At 39.7% G+C, this 15,958-nt stretch overlaps 1 protein-coding gene across 1 annotated transcript in view; it reads left to right on the top strand.

Moving 5' to 3' along the window:
• Window positions 1–589: 589 nt before the first annotated feature.
• SYT10 (synaptotagmin 10) overlaps window positions 590–15,958 on the top strand; it is a 76,298-nt gene continuing 60,929 nt past the window's right edge. Inside the window, exon 1 of the mRNA XM_036866605.1 lies at window positions 590–1,076. Coding sequence (XP_036722500.1) covers window positions 926–1,076 — 151 coding nt within the window. The 5' untranslated portion in view covers window positions 590–925. The remainder of the gene's footprint in view (window positions 1,077–15,958) is intronic.

The following is a 15,958-nucleotide window of genomic DNA, read 5'->3' as shown; positions in this document are numbered from 1 at the left end:
AAGGCAATCAATTAAAATTTGACTATTCAGTTTGTTTATGCATAAAGAAAAACTGAACTGGGTAATCAGTAAATGTACCTCATGGTGAATTTCACTACTAGTAATAAAAAGACCTCTTGGGTTGAATATTCTGTCTCTAAACAATCATTTTTAAAATGCTTTCCTGGGATGTCTTCTTTCTATAGACATCTAGTTTTATTACTCATCTACTCGTTTTTTCAATTTAACTTTTTCAGTTTGTTTTCAGTTGGAATGACTTTTCAGAAAAGTAGAACCGGATAGAGCACATCCGTAGTCACGTTGGAGGGAAGAGGGGATTGGTGTACGGAGGCTGAAAAAGGTACAGAGAAAACCAAGATTTCTCGCCCTCCTGTGCCCCCAGAAGAGCATCCCCAGCCTCAACAGGACAACCCAGCAGGGGAGCCGGGCCGCCCCTCCCCCATGGTCTCCCCCTTCCCCCGGGGACTAAAGAAGGGGGACGGCGCGTTCTGTTGGGGGTCACCGGGCCGGCGCCAGGCTGCGATTGGACGCGCCCCCATCAGGCACCCGCCAGAAACACAAGCGCTGCAGCAGCCGAGGGCTTTAGTTTTTTTACGTCTCCCACCCCCTCCCCTCCGCACTCCATGCCGGGTCTCTCTCCAGCTCGCTTGGGCTCGTTCGCGCCGCGTGAGAGTTGGCAAAAACCTCGCAGCCGCCGCTGCCGCCTCTGCCTCGCCCCGGTTACCGCCCCAGCCTCTCCGCCTTCTCCCGAGCCCTCCGCTCCCGCCATGGGGCCAACTTGGGGCTCCTAAATTGCCGCCTTTTAGCTGCGCGCTCTCCGGCCAAAGTCCTCGAGGGCCGGTTATGGTTTAGGGCGCTAGAGGGGCCAGCACAGAGGTAACGGGAAGGGGAAAGGACGGCTAACTGGGGGAAACAAGGCCAAACGATGAGTTTCCAAAAGGAGGACGGAGTGAGCAGCCTGTGCCAGAAGGCGCTGCACATCGTCACCGAGCTGTGCTTCGCGGGCCAGGTCGAGTGGGAGAAATGCTCGAGCATCTTCCCCCCGGACAGGGGCAGCCAGGGCGGAAGTAGCGCAGGTAATTGGGGAGGGCTCCGCTCGCGACCTCCCCCCAGTCGTCTGGGACCCGCGTCCTCTCGGCTCTAAGCTCCCGGGTCCTGAGCCTTCAGTGCGGCGCCGGCGCATCTTTGGGACGCTGCGCTTTCCTATCCTACCTCGCTCCTTCCTTCTGGTCAGCTCCTGGCGACTTCCAGTGTGGATTGTTCGGGTTTTGTCTCCTCGCCTCCATCTGCCCGGCTTCTTCCACTTCTCCGGTCCACTCCGTACCCTCCGGCGCCGTCTCTAGCTCCCAGGCGCCTGCACCCCACCTCTCTCAGCTCTCCCACGCCTCCGATCTCCCTCCCGGAGTGGAGGGGCGAGCGCGGGCGGCGGCGTCCGACTGTTAGCCGAGCGCTGCCCGCGGGGGCCATTCGCCACCCGGACTCTGGCTGTCCTAGCTTGTACCGCGGGTGGTGGGTCGCGGCTTGGGGAAGGGGCCGGGCGGAAGAATCCGGGCGTGGACGCAAAGAACCGCGTTGGAAATGGGGCTGCCTTGGCCCTCGAGAGCAGAAAAGATCCCTGTAGGGATAACCCGCGGCCGCAAGCTGTCTAGCATTTGACAGTGTGCAAAGCCCTTTAATACATATGACTTCATAGGGCTTCATGACAACGTTGGCCCAACAGCAGGGATTATGGATCCCATTTTTTTGACGCGACAGGTAAGGCTCAGTGCACATACAGATTTACGTGGAACAGAGGCAAGGGGTTATAAATCCTTTCTACACACGTGCTCATACACCCCCCAACACAGGCACCCTCTCTGCCCCTTCAAGAAACTTGGGGGGAAAAAACGGGGTGGGGTGGAGGAAACACATCGACCTTCAGAAATCTGGAGGTGGAAAGAAGTCTCAGGTGACAGATTTTTCTCAAAAGGGGGTGGGGAGCGTATCAGAGCCACTGTTTTGGTCATGCTTGGGGTAAAGGGTTTTTTACCACCTGCGCTATGTGCAGCCTGTTGTGCTGTTGACGCGCGCGAGATGGATTCCGGAAGTTGCTGGCCGCGTGGTTTTAAGAGTCCCTTGTGAGAGGGTCACTTGTTGCTTTGGGAGACGAGCACTGGTTGGGGATTTTCGTCATCGGGCTGGAAGGTTATCATTCCTTCTGTAGGGTCTTGTTTCTTTCCCCTTACTTTCCCGTCATTTTAGTCACCTGGCAGGGCTAAGTGGGTTGAGGGTAGCCAAGGCAACAGGTAAGAGTTGGACCGTAGCTCAGTGTGGAACGTGACGGTGAACTCTGTGCTGGGGAGGAGGCAAAGAGGTCACAGTTAGTGATCCCCTCATCCACTACTACCAAAGACAAAGGGAGAGGGGACTGAGGTGGAGGAGAGATGTGGTTTAGTCTTTGCATACCATTATTTAAGTGGAATATTTGCACTTTTAAAATTCTCTGATCTTGGCAATAGGAACCACGAGAGGCTTCTGTGTGCACTTGGCAGAACCTGAGGAGGTGTTGCTATTTGGGCCCTGGAGCGGAATGATACATAATTGCTTCTGTACATATTCTGGAAGCGTAGACATTTTGTGAATTTTTATAAACACAACAGAGTCTTTTCCATTTATTCAGCAGGTGTTAAATTGCTAAGAATGTATGAAACTCAACTACTAGTGGAAGGCACTGGGTGAACATTGTGTATATGCTTGTCTTGTGTATGGTAGCTAAGCATGAGATAAACACTCAAAATAGAGTGAACTTAAAATCCTGTGTGGTGATTGGATAAGTTGCTCTGAAATGTCTTTGATGATACACTTGCTAAAGATAAGACTAAGAGAAGGAAGTGAAGTGAAAGAAATGAGAGTATTTAAGTTTAAAGACCTGTACTTTGGTCATTTAACAGTTGATACTGTGGATAAAACTACTGATTTCCACCACTACCCCACCACCACCCCTTGTGATCATACACCGAATAGTGGTTTCCTGGGTCTCAAATTGATTGATAATGAGGAAAATTTGAAGGTTGGAAAACAAAAACACTAGCTCTTAAATCTTTATAAATACACAATTATCAGCTTAAGGTAAAGCACAGTATATGAATTGTAGAAAGGGTTCTGAGCTCATCCTAAGCACTACAAGAAGTAGTTGTAATCCTAATTCTTTTTGGACTTTCCCTTGGGAACAAAAAGTGGGCAAAACATAGTCTAAAACAATTACATGGATATTTTTCTGCCCTTAGGGGAAAATATATACTATTCAAATGGGGTATTCAATTTAATATATGAATATTTATTGAATGTCTGTCACTAGAAAATACATCCTTCTAGGTTGTGTATGAGATATAAAGATGCACAAGATTGCTTTACATTTTCCATTTGTAAATCTATGCAACAATTAGAAGTAAAATACTTTAATCTGCAAATAAACTCCCAATACCAATATATATCTATGAAACGGATCAAAGATTATTTACCAAATCTTTAATTATATTAATTAGCAGCTCAGCTTCACTTTGTTCTTTAAAGTAAATATTCTTATAACTTATGTACTTGTGTCCTTTATTAAAGATCCCTACGTAAACACATTTCCAGTAGGTGATCCTTCTACTCACTGTTTGTTTAATGAGAAACACATTATTGGTAGGAGGACATGGACATTGAATGGTACAGTGGTTTTTTACTTTCAGCACTGCCCAGATGGTGTCAGTTATTCTAAGGTTGCAGTGACAATTGCAAGCTTCCAGATTGTGTATATTTTTAGATTCCTTCATATAGGTGTAGAGGCAGAGAAGTTCAGGTATAGTCCTCCTTTGGTCTCCATGGGGGATTTGTTCTAGAAGCCCCCACAGATAACAAAATTTGTGATGCTCAAGTTCCTTATATAAAATGATGTAGTATTTGCATGTAACCTACAGCGCTTCCTCCCATATAATTTACATCATCTCTAGATTACTTTTAATACCTAAATCAATGTAAATGATTATGTTAATAGCTGTAAATACAATGTAAATGTAATGTAAATAGTAGCCTGTGTAAAAAATTCAAGTTTTGGTTTTTTGAACTTCCTAGAATTTTTTTTTTTTTTTTAATATTTTCAACCTGTGGTTGGTTGATCCCATGGATACAGAACATGGATACAGAGGGTTGACTGTAATCCTAAAGTTATTCTACCTTAAAGAAGTCATGAATCATATATATAAATAAGATATTCTCCTACTGTTTTTTTTAATGCCAGTAAGGAGCAGCTTCACCATTCTCTTTACCATTTACTACTACAGCAGTAGCAGAAGCAGCAGCAGGGTTATTGACTTGAGTATCAAGCAATTAAGTTGACAGATCCTATATTTTAGTAAACTTTACAAAAACTTAACTGCAGATGGCAACACTAGTTAATTTACTCTTTTGGAATAGTTTTTTTAGAGACATTATTGATGCCAACATTACTAGTACACTGGAAAGTTCATCATGTGCCATTTTTTTAGAAAATCAGATTTTTGCAGTCTTTTTGCCACTGATTCTCCCTGTCCCCCTAAATAGATAGATCACCCACTAAATTCATTAATTTATTGATATAATAGGACTTAGTGCTATAATGCTTAGGGAAAATACAAAACAATATATTGGCCTTAAATGTGATTTTTCATACATACTGTGATTGAATATACGTAAGAGTATTTGAACTGCATTTGAGTTCATTTCTGGTCAGTCTTTAATTGCTTCTCCATATCCAAATCCCTATGAGGTTTTAGGAAACTTTGTTGCTTGAAAAGCAGACCTCATAAATTCAGCTAATCAAACCCACTTAAGCTCATAGTCACATCACAACTGTATAGACCTAACCATAATTTAAATATTTTAAATAAACATTTAATTAATTAATGTTATAAATTTGCATTTTTATACTTTTAATTTAGTACTAAAAATTCTAAAATAAACATTTAAACAAATTCTTCTAAATTCATGTGTGTTCTTCAATTTCTTAGATGTGGGAGCAAGTAGGTATTTATATGGCAAACACTTTCACTGAAGTTACTTGACTAATAAGAATGGTACTGGTACCATTAATTAAATGTTGTGCACAGTTGTTCAAGTTAATGTAAATGTAGAATTAATATACAATCACAGGTTATAAATCATTTACTCAATTACGAATATATGTAAAGATTTAAAAAATAAATTTGGCTAATTTAACACGATATTTGGTACTATACTTGATACCATATTTTATTGAATCTAAGATGCTATTGATTACAAGACACAACATTATTTTATATGATACCAAAAAAGGAAAAAGAAGGATGCAAATTAAATTATGCTTTCTTATCACATAGAATTTCTATTTTATACTTATGGAAAAACTTCTAAAAGTTAGACATAAATTTTTAATATCATATATCACTCTTGTACAAATATAAAAAGGAAAGCATAAAAGACAAATAGGTTAAAATAATTTAAAAATTAAAGTTTTGAGTCTGATTCTTCTGAATGGCTTTTTGATTGAGAATTGGTGATACCTTTGTTTATCCACTCATTATTGGACTCTTTACCATCAAGAATGCTGTCAAGAGTAGTAATGATGCATATTTTTTCCTTGCAGGGATTTATAAGAGATATAAAATCTAGTGTTGCTGTGCTCTAAAGCTAGCTGTACAGTTATGTCGAATGTTGGCAATGTTGCCAAACTCATCTGACCCAACAAAAGTTTGGCTTATGAGGGTTATGGGTCTGCTTCACTATTTTCTCCAGTATTTTCTTCCAAGCCGATTTAGACTCATTCTGCGACTTCTGATGCTGATGTATTTGCTTTAGCACATACACAGAGAAAACTATGACACACTTACTTAATGGCTATCAGCAATTGTAACAAGCTTATTATTCTTCATCCAGCTGCCTGGAATGTAGACATTAAGCTTGCCATCTTGGACTTTAAGGAGAAAGCAAAAACCTTTGAATAGAAAAGTAAAAATATGGAAGAAACCAGGATTCCAAACACCTGAAGCTGATGTATTTGCCCTGCTTTCTTATGCTGAGCCAATTAATTAAATGAGAGAGAAATAAACTTCTATCTTGTTTAAGTCACTATTTATTTGGTCCCTTATTGTAGAAATCAGAATTATGCCCCATTATAATAATAACACCATATGAAGAGTATAAATAAGTTAACTTCAAAGGTAATTCCAAATTTTTGTTTTAGAGGCAGCTTTCCTCAGCTTTCTCTGAATAAGAGTTGCTGGTTTGAGTTTTATTACCTCTTGTTCTCTGCAGAATGTTGCCATAAACATGGTCTGTCATCAGGCAACAATGAGGACAACCAAAGAAACAAAAGACTTGGAATATACAAGAAATTATAATTTCTGATTAATTGAGAAATTACTTCTCTGTACATTTTGAGAAATTAAAAAACTAGAATTTTAAAATTTTAAAAAATGATGCAGAAAGACACAGATAAGATTATCAACTAAGGCAGTAGTAATTGGAATTGAGAGCATGAAAATTGGCCTATGTTTTTCTGCATCGTAGCCATCTGCATGGTTAATAGGTAATTAGACCTAACAGTATTTACATTCCATAGTAATTAAGACCATGCAAATGTTAGACTTTAGCAAAGTTCTGTTTTACTAAAAGATTCTGAGGAATTAGCATTTTTTGGCTTATTCTGTTTGCTGATGAGAGTGGTCTTTCCTGTTTTATTCAGAACAATGTCACTTTATTTTGAGATATTAAGACATGATAAAAGAGTAAGATCTTTATAGCTACAAATCAATCAGAGATATAGAGTCAGCCAACCAGACAGACAGATAGATAAGTAGATACATACCGGTGGAAGCAATAGTTATGCATATGTATGTAGTCAAATCACAGTTTGAGCAATTTTAAACCTGATTATCTTTGAGTCTAATCTAATTTTTGAAATTTCATTTACTCTAATTCTTACCAAGATATAATTGGATGAATGACATATAATGGATTCTTTTTAATTATCCAGAGACGTTAAAATTTTGATCTAGAGAGATCCTCCTCTCCACCTTACCTCATTTTTTTTATCTTCTCCTCCTCTCCACCTTACCTCATTTCTTTTATGATCATGCTCAAACACTAGTCATTATGTTAAACAGTATTATTTTAGAATTATAAATTCAAATATTCTGAGCGTCAACGAAGAGCTCCTATGCTTTTATCTTTCTCATTTGGAAACTCCATTCAGTTTTCTACCTCTGTGTGAATTCCCTGTCAACAAATATTGCATCATACTTATGATACATCATTTATTCATTGCAATCATTTTTCCTTTGAGGTTTATCGCTTTCTCCTGGGAAGGTAGAGGGTGCTCATTCATGGATAAATTCATCTGCTTCTCTATTCCTACACCAAAGAAACTGAATATTTAGGAGGTTTTAAAACCAGGCAGATGAGTATCACTCTTAGTCTCCAATATCAAAAGAACCCTCATTTCTGACCAGACATCCTTTGTTTTCCTATTCAATTTTCTCCTGTTCTCTAAAGTTCATATATCAGATTTTCCCCACTCTGTTTAAATATTCCAAATTATTCCCCAATATCCCAAAATAACTGGCAGTGGACCCTAACTCCTATTTTGCAGAGAAAATTGTACTTACAAACAAGAATTCCCTTGTCTTCCTGCCTATACCTATAAACTTACCTGATTCCAGAACCATCCTCCTTTTCTTTTTTTTTTTTTTAACATCTCTATTGGAGTAGAATCGCTTTACAATGGTGTGTTAGTTTCTGCTTTATAACAAAGTGAATCAGCTATACATATACATATATCCCCATATCTCCTCCCTCTTGCATCTCCCTCCCACACTTCCTATCACACCCCTCTAGGTGGTCACAAAGCACTGAGCTGATCTCCCTGTGCTATGGGGCGGCTTCCCACTAGCTACCTATTTTAGATTTGTTACTTTATATAAGTCCATGCCACTCTCTCACTTCATCACAGCTTACCCTTCCCCATCCCCATATCCTCAAGTCCATTCTCTACGTCTGCATCTTTATTCCTGCCCTGCCCCTAGGTTCTTCAGAACCATTTTTTTTTTTTTTAGATTCCATATATATGTGTTAGCATACAGTATTTATTTTTCTCTTTCTGACTTACTTCATTCTGTATAACAGTCTCTAGGTTCATCCACCTCACTACAAATAACTCAATTTCATTTCTTTTTATGGCTCAGTAAAATTCCATTGTATATACGTGCCATATCTACTTTATCCATTCATCTGTCAATGGACACTTAGGTTGCTTCCATGTCCTGGCTATTGTAAATAGAGCTGCAATGAACATTGTGGTACATCACACTTTTTGAATTATGGTTTTCTCAGGGTATATGCCCAGTAGTGAGATTGCTGGGTCATGTGGTAGTTCTATTTTTAGATTTTTAAGGAAGCTCCATAATGTTCTCCATAGTGGCTCTATCAAATTACATTCCCACCAACAGTGCACTTTTCTCCACACCCTCTCCAGCATTTATTGTCTGTAGATTTTTTGATGATGGCCATACTGACTGGTGTGAGGTGATACCTCATTGTAGTTTTGATTTGCATTTCTTTAATGATTAATTATGTTGAGCATCCTTTCATGTGTTTCGTGGCAATCTGTATAGCTTCTTTGGAGAAGTGTCTGTTTAGGTCTTCTGCCCATTTTTGGATTGGGTTGTTTGTGTTTTTGATATTGAGCTGCATGACCTGCTTGTAAATTATGGAGATTCATGCTTTATCAGTTGCTTCATTTGCAAATATTTTCTCCCATTCTCAGGGTTGTCTTTTCATCTTCTTTATGGTTTCCTTTGCTGTGCAGAAGCTTTTAAGTTTCATTAGGTCCCATTTGTTTATTTTTGTTCTTATTTCCATTTCTCTAGGAGGTGGGTCAAAAAGGATCTTGCTATGATTTATGTCATAGAGTGTTCTGCCTATGTTTTCTGCTAAGACTGTCTGGCCTTACATTTAGGTATTTAATCCATTTGGAGTTTATTTTTGTGTATGGTGTTAGGGAGTGTTCTAATTTCATTCTTTTACATGTAGCTGTCCAGCTTTCCCAGCACCACTTATTGAAGAGGCTGTCTTTCCTCCATTGTATATTCTTGCATCCTTTATCAAAAATAAGGTGACCATATGTGCATGGGTTTACCTCTGGGCTTTCTATACTGTTCCATTGATCTATATTTCTGTTATTGTGCCAGTACCAAACTGTCTTGGTTACTGTAGCTTTGTAGTCTAGTCTGAAATCTGAGAGCCTGATTCCTCCAGCTCCATTCTTCTTTCTCAAGATTGCTTTGGCTATTTGGGGTTTTTTGTGTTTCCATACAAATTGTGAAATTTTTTGTTCTAGTTCTGTGAAAAATGCCATTGGTAGTTTGATAGGGATTGCATTGAATCTGTAGATTGCTTTGGGTAGTAGAGTCATTTTCACAATGTTGATTCTTCCAAGAACATGGTATAGCTCTCCATCTGTTTGTATCATCTTTAATTTCTTTCATCAGTGCCTTATAGTTTTCTGCATACAGGTCTTTTGTCTCCTTAGGTAGGTTTATTCCTAGGTATTTTGTTCTTTTTGTTGCAATGATAAATGGGAGTGTTTCCTTAATTTCTCTTTCAGATTTTTCATTATTAGTGTATAGGAATGCAAGAGATTTCTGTGCATTAATTTTGTAACCTACTACTTTACCAAATTCATGGATTAGCTGTAGTAGTTTTCTGGTGACATCTTTCGAATTCTCTATGTATAGTATCATGTCATCTGCAAACAGTGAGAGCTTTACTTCTTCTTCTCTGATTTTGGATTCCTCTTATTTTTCTTCTCTGATTGCTATAGCTAAAACTTCCAAAACTATGTTGAATAACAGTGGTGAGGGTGGACAACCTTGTCTTGTTCCTGATCTTAGAGGAAATGGTTTCAGTTATTCACCATTGATAACGATGTTGGCTGTGGGTTTGTCATATATGGCCTTTATTATGTTGAGGTAAGTTCCCTCTATGCCTACTTTCTGCAGGGCTTTTATCATAAATGGGAGTTTAATTTTGTTAAAACATTTTTCTGCATCTATTGAGATCATCATATGGTTTTTCTCCTTCAACTAGTTAATATGGTGCATCACATTGATTGATGTGCATGTATTGAAGAATCCTTGCATTCCTGGGATAAACCCCACTTGATCATGGTGTATGATCCTTTTAATGTGTGTTGGATTCTCTTTGCTAGTATTTTGTTCAGGATTTATGCATCTATGTTCATCAGTGATATTGGCCTGTAGTTTTCTTTTTTTTGTGACATTTTTGTGTGGTTTTGGTATCAGTACGATGGTGGCCTCGTAGAATGAGTTTGGGAGTGTTCCTCCCCCTGCTATATTTTGGAAGAGTTTGAGAAGGGCAGGTGTTAGCGCTTCTCTAAATGTTTGATAGAATTCACCTGTGAAGCCATCTTGTCCTGGGCTTTTGTTTGTTGGAAGATTTTTAATCACAGTCTCAATTTCAGTGCTTCTGATTGGTCTGTTTATATTTTCTATTTCTTCCTGGGTCAGTCTCAGAAGGTTGTACTTTTCAAAGAATTTGTCTATTTCTTCCAGGTTGTCCATTTCATTAGCATATAGTTGCTTGTAGTAATCTCTCATGATTCTTTGTATTTCTGCAGTGTCAGTGGTTACTTCTTCTTTTTCATTTTTAATTCTGTTGATTTGAGTCTTCTCCCTTTTTTTCTTGATGAGTCTGGCTAATGGTTTGCTAGTTTTGTTTATCTTGTCACAGAACCAGCTTTTAGTTTTATTGATCTTTGCTATGTTTTCCTTCATTTCTTTTTCATTTATTTCTGATCTGATATTTATGATTTCTTTCCTTCTGCTAACTTTGGGGTTTTTTTGGTTCTTCTTTCTCTAATTGCTTTCAGTGTAAGGTTAGGTTGTTCATTTGAGATGTTTCTTGTTTCTTGAGGTAGGATTTTATTGCTATAAACTTCCCTCTTAGAATTGCTTTTGCTGAATTCCATAGATTTTGTGTCATCGTGTTTTATAGTCATTTGTTTCTAGGTTTTTTTTGATTTCCTCTTTGATTTCTTCAGTGATCTCTTGGTTATTAAGTAGTGTATTGTTTAACCTCCATATGTTTGTATTCTTTAAAGTATTTTTTCCTGTAATTGATATCTAGTCTTATAACATTGTGGTTGGAAAAGATACGTGATACAATTTCAATTTTCTTAAATTTACCAAGACTTGATTTGTGACCCAAGACATGATCTATCCTGGAGAATGTTCCATGAGCACTTGAGAAGAAATTGTATTCTGTTGTTTTTGGATGGAATATCCTATAAATATCAATTAGATCCATCCTGTTTAATGTATCATTTAAAGTTTGTGTTTCCTTATTTATTTTCATTTTAGTTGATCTGTCCATTGGTGAAAGTGGGGTGTTAAAGTCCCCTACTATGATTGTGTTACTGTCAATTTTCCCTTTTATGGCTGTTAGCATTTGTCTTATGTATTGAGGTGCTCCTATGTTGGGTGCATAAATATTTACCAGTGTTATATCTTCTTCTTGGATTGATCCCTTGATCATTAGGTAGTGTCCTTCTTTGTCTCTTGTAGTAGTCTTTATTTTAGAGTCTCTTTTGTCTGATATGAGAATTGCTACTCCAGCTTTCTTTTGATTTCCATTTGCATGGAATATCTTCTTCCATCCCCTCACTTTCAGTCTGTATGTGTCCCTAAGTCTGAAGTGCGTCTCCTGCAGACAGCATATATACGGGTCTTGTTTTTGTATCCATGCAGCCAGTCTATGTCTATTGGTGGGAGCATTTAATCCATTTACATTTAATGTAGTTACCAATATGTATGTTCCTATTACCATTTTCGTAATTGTTTTGGGTTTGTTATTGTAGATCTTTTCCTTCTCTTGTGTTTCTTGCCTAGAGAAGTTCCTTTAGCATTTGTTGTAAAGCTGGTTTGGTGGTGCAGAATTCTATTAGCTCTTGCTTGTCTGTAAGTTTTTTAACTTGTCTGTCGAATCTGAATGAGATCCTTGCTGGGTAGTGTAATCTTGGTTGTAAGTTCTTCCCTTTCATCACTTTAAATATGTCTTGCCACTCCCTTCTGGCTTGCAGACTTTCTGCTGAAAAATCAACCATGAACCTTATGGGGATACCCTTGTATGTTATTTGTTGTATTTCCCTTGCTGCTTTTAATATTTTTTCTTTGTATTTAATTTTTGATAGTTTGATTAATATGTGTCTTGGCATGTTTCTCCTTGGATTTATCATGTATGGGACTCTCTGTTCTTCCTGCACTTGGCTGACTATTTCCTTTCCCACATTAGGGAAGTTTTCAACAATAATCTCTTTAAATATTTTCTCAGTCCCTTTCTTTTTCTATTCTTCTTCTGGGACCCCTATAATTGGAACGTTGGTGCATTTAATGTTGTCCCAGAGGCCTCTGAGGCTGTCTTCAATTCTTTTCATTCTGTTTTTTCTTTATTCTGCTCTGCAGTAATTATTTCCACTATTGTATCTTCCAGGTCACTTATCTGTTCTTCTGCCTCAGTTATTCTCCTATTGTTTCCTTCTAGAGAAACTTTAATTTCATTTACTGTGTTTTTCATCATTGTTTGTTTGCTCTTTAGTTCTTCTAGGTCCTTGTGAAACGTTTCTTGTATTTTCTGCATTCTATTTCCAAGATTTTGGATCCTCTTTACTATCATTACTCTCAAATCTTTTTCAGGTAGACTGCCTATTTCCTCTTCATTTGTTTGGTCTGGTGGGTTTTTACCTTGCTCCTTTTCTGCTGTGTGTTTCTCTGTCTTCTCATGTGCTTAACTTACTGTGTTTGGGGTCCCCTTATTGCAGGCTGCAGGTTTGTAATTCCCATTGTTTTTGGTGTCTGCCCCCAGTGGCTAAGGTTGGTTCAGTGGGTTGTGTAGGCTTCCTGGGGAAGGGGACTAGTGCCTGTGTTCTGGTGGATGAGGCTGTATCTTATCTTTCTGGTAGGCAGGACCATGTCTGGTGGTGTGTCTTGGGGTGTTTGTGACCTTATTATGATTTTAGGCAACCTCTCTGCTAATGGGTGGTTTTGTGTTCCTGTCTTGCTAGTTGTTTGGCATAAGGTGTCCAGCACTGTAGCTTTCTGGTTGTTGAGTGGAGCTGGGTCTTAGCATTGAGATGGATATCTCTGGGAGAACTTTTGCCATTTGATATTACGTGGAGCTGGGAGGTCTCTGGTGGACCAATGTCCTGAACTCAGCTGTCCCACCTCAAAGGCACAGGCCTGACACCCTGCCAGAGCACCAAGACCCTGTCAGCCACGTGGCTCAGAAGAAAAGGGGGAAATAAAGGAAGAGAGAAAGCAAAAAAGAAAGAAAGGAGGGAGGGAAGGAGGGAAGGGAAGGGAAGGGAAGGGAGGGGAAGGGAAGGGAAATGAAGGAAGAAAAGGAGGAGAAACAGGAGAATGAAAGGGAGAAATAAAGGGAGAAAGAAAGAAAGAAGAGAGAAACCAAACCAAAAACAAATCCACCAATGATAACAAGCACTAAAAAGAATAGTAAAAACAAAATAAAGATAAAAGAAAAAGCTGACAGGCAGAACCCTAGGACAAATGGTAAAAGCAAAGCTATACAGACAAAATCACACAAAGAAGCATACACATACACAGTTATAGAGAAAAAATTTAAAAAAAAATATATCTACATTTTAAAAAAATAAATTAATTAAAAAAAGGAAGAGAGCAACAAAATCACTAAACAAATCTACCAATGATAATAAACTCTAAATACAAAACTAAGATAAACATAAAACCAGGAACCAGTCAGTCACATACAGCAAACCCCAAGTCTACAGTTGCTCCCAAAGTCCACCACCTCAATTTTGGGATGGTTCATTGTCTATTCAGGTATTCCACAGATGCAAGGTACATCAAGTTGATTGTGGAGATTTAATCCGCTGCTCCTGAGGCTGCTGGGAGAAATTTCCCTTTCTCTTCTTTGTTCGCACAGCTCCTGGGGTTCAGCTTTGTACTGACCCTGCCTCTGCGTATAGGTCGACTGAGGGCATCTGTTCCCACCCAGACAGGACGGGGTTAAAGGAGCAGCTGATTAGGGAGCTCTGGCTTGCTCAGGCTGGGGGGAAGGAGGGGTACAGTATGCGGGGAAATCCTGTGGTGACAGAGGCTGGCGTGATATTGAAACAGCCTGAAGTGCACCGTGTGTTCTCCCAGGGAAGTTATCCCTGGTTCACGAGACCCTGGCAGTGGTGGGCTGCACAGGCTCCCAAGACAGGAGGTGTGGATAGTGACCTGTGCTTGCACACAGGCTTCTTGGTGGCTGCAGCAGCAGCCTTAGCGTTTCATGCCCATCTCTGGGGTCTGTGCTGATAGCCGCAGCTCGTGCCCTTCTCTGGAGCTCATTTAGGTGGCGCTCTGAGTCCCCTGTCCTCGTGCACCCTGAAACAATGGTCTCTTGCCTCTTAGGCAGGTGCAGACTTTTTCCCGGACTCCCTCCTGGCTAGCTGTGGTGCACTAGCCCCCTTTAGGCTGTGTTCATGCAGGCAACCCCAGTCCTCTCCCTGGGATCTGACCTCCAAAGCTGGAACTCCCAGCCCCCACCCGTCCTGGAAAGTGAGCAGACAAGCCTCTCTGGCTGGTGAGTACTGGTTGGCAGCAATCCTCTGTGCGGTGATCTCTCCGCTTTGCCCTCTGCACCCCTGTTGCTGTGCTCTCCTCTGTGGCTCCAAAGTTCCCCCCCACCAACCACCCCCCGTCTCCACGAGTGAAGGGCCTTCCTAGTGTGTGGAAACTTTTCCTCCCTCACGGCTCCCTCCCCAAGGTGCAGGTCTCGTCCCTATTCTTTTGTCTCTGTTTTTTCTTTTTTCTTTTGCCCTACCCAGGTACGTGGGGAGTTTCTTGCCTTTTGGGAAGTCTGAGGTCTTCTGATAGCATTCAGTAGGTGTTCTGTAGGAGTTGTTCCACATGTAGATGTATTTCTGATGTATTTGTGGGGAGGAAGGTGATCTCCACGTCTTATTCCTCTGCCATCTTGAAGGTCTCCTGCCCATCCTTGTTTTCTTACAAAGGAAGACGTGATCCAATCCTTTCACCTTTGCTTCAGACTCCACCCACGGTCACCTTTTATGAGACTTTACTATTAATTATTCATTCTGCTTAATTTTCTATCTCTTCTTCTCTACTGATTCCTTCCCATAAATTTTAAAACATGCTAAAATATTGCACATCCAAACATCATCAATTCCATGTGCTAATGTTTCCCCCTTTCCTGAATACAATATCCTGAAGGAACTATCTACACTCACAGAATTCACATCCTCACTCCCATTTATTCATTAAACCACATTCATCTGTTTAACAGTCTCTGCTTCACTAGTCTCCTTGAATACACTAAAGACCTACTTGTTAAAGTTAATGGATACTTACCAACCTTTGTTTTAATTGAACTTATTTTAACTTTTATACTGTTTACCACTTCTTAAAATATTCTCTAAACTTCTATGAAAGCACATTGATCTCATTTTTTTTCATACTTCTACTCTTTCCCAGTCTTCTATGCAGGCTCTTTGTTCTTTAAAGTTCTCTTTCTTTTATTATCGGTGTCCTCAGGAATCTGTTAAGGAGCTTTTATCTTCTCTTTCATGGATTCAGATTCTACTATTTAAGAAAGTCCTTTAATTTTATCTTGAGTTGCAGTGACCAACAGCTTGCTCAAAATTTCTATTTGCATGTTGGGTATGTACTCCAAACCCAACACAGCCGAAGCTGAAGTCATTGTCTTCCTCACTTCAACAACCTGTTTGTCTCCCAGTGAATCACATTCTTGTCCTTCAATCTTCACACTCCTTCACTAGAGCCTTGATTTCCCAACGTGCTCTTTTTCGCATTTCAGCCACCCTTGTTCAGAACCACTATAATCTCTCATGTGGATGACTACT

The sequence above is a fragment of the Balaenoptera musculus genome, chromosome 10, assembly GCF_009873245.2.
Source record: "Balaenoptera musculus isolate JJ_BM4_2016_0621 chromosome 10, mBalMus1.pri.v3, whole genome shotgun sequence".
In the NCBI taxonomy this organism is placed as follows: Eukaryota; Metazoa; Chordata; class Mammalia; order Artiodactyla; family Balaenopteridae; genus Balaenoptera; species Balaenoptera musculus.
Note: the sequence above shows the minus strand (reverse complement) of the source record. Positions and strands in the feature narration are given on the sequence as shown.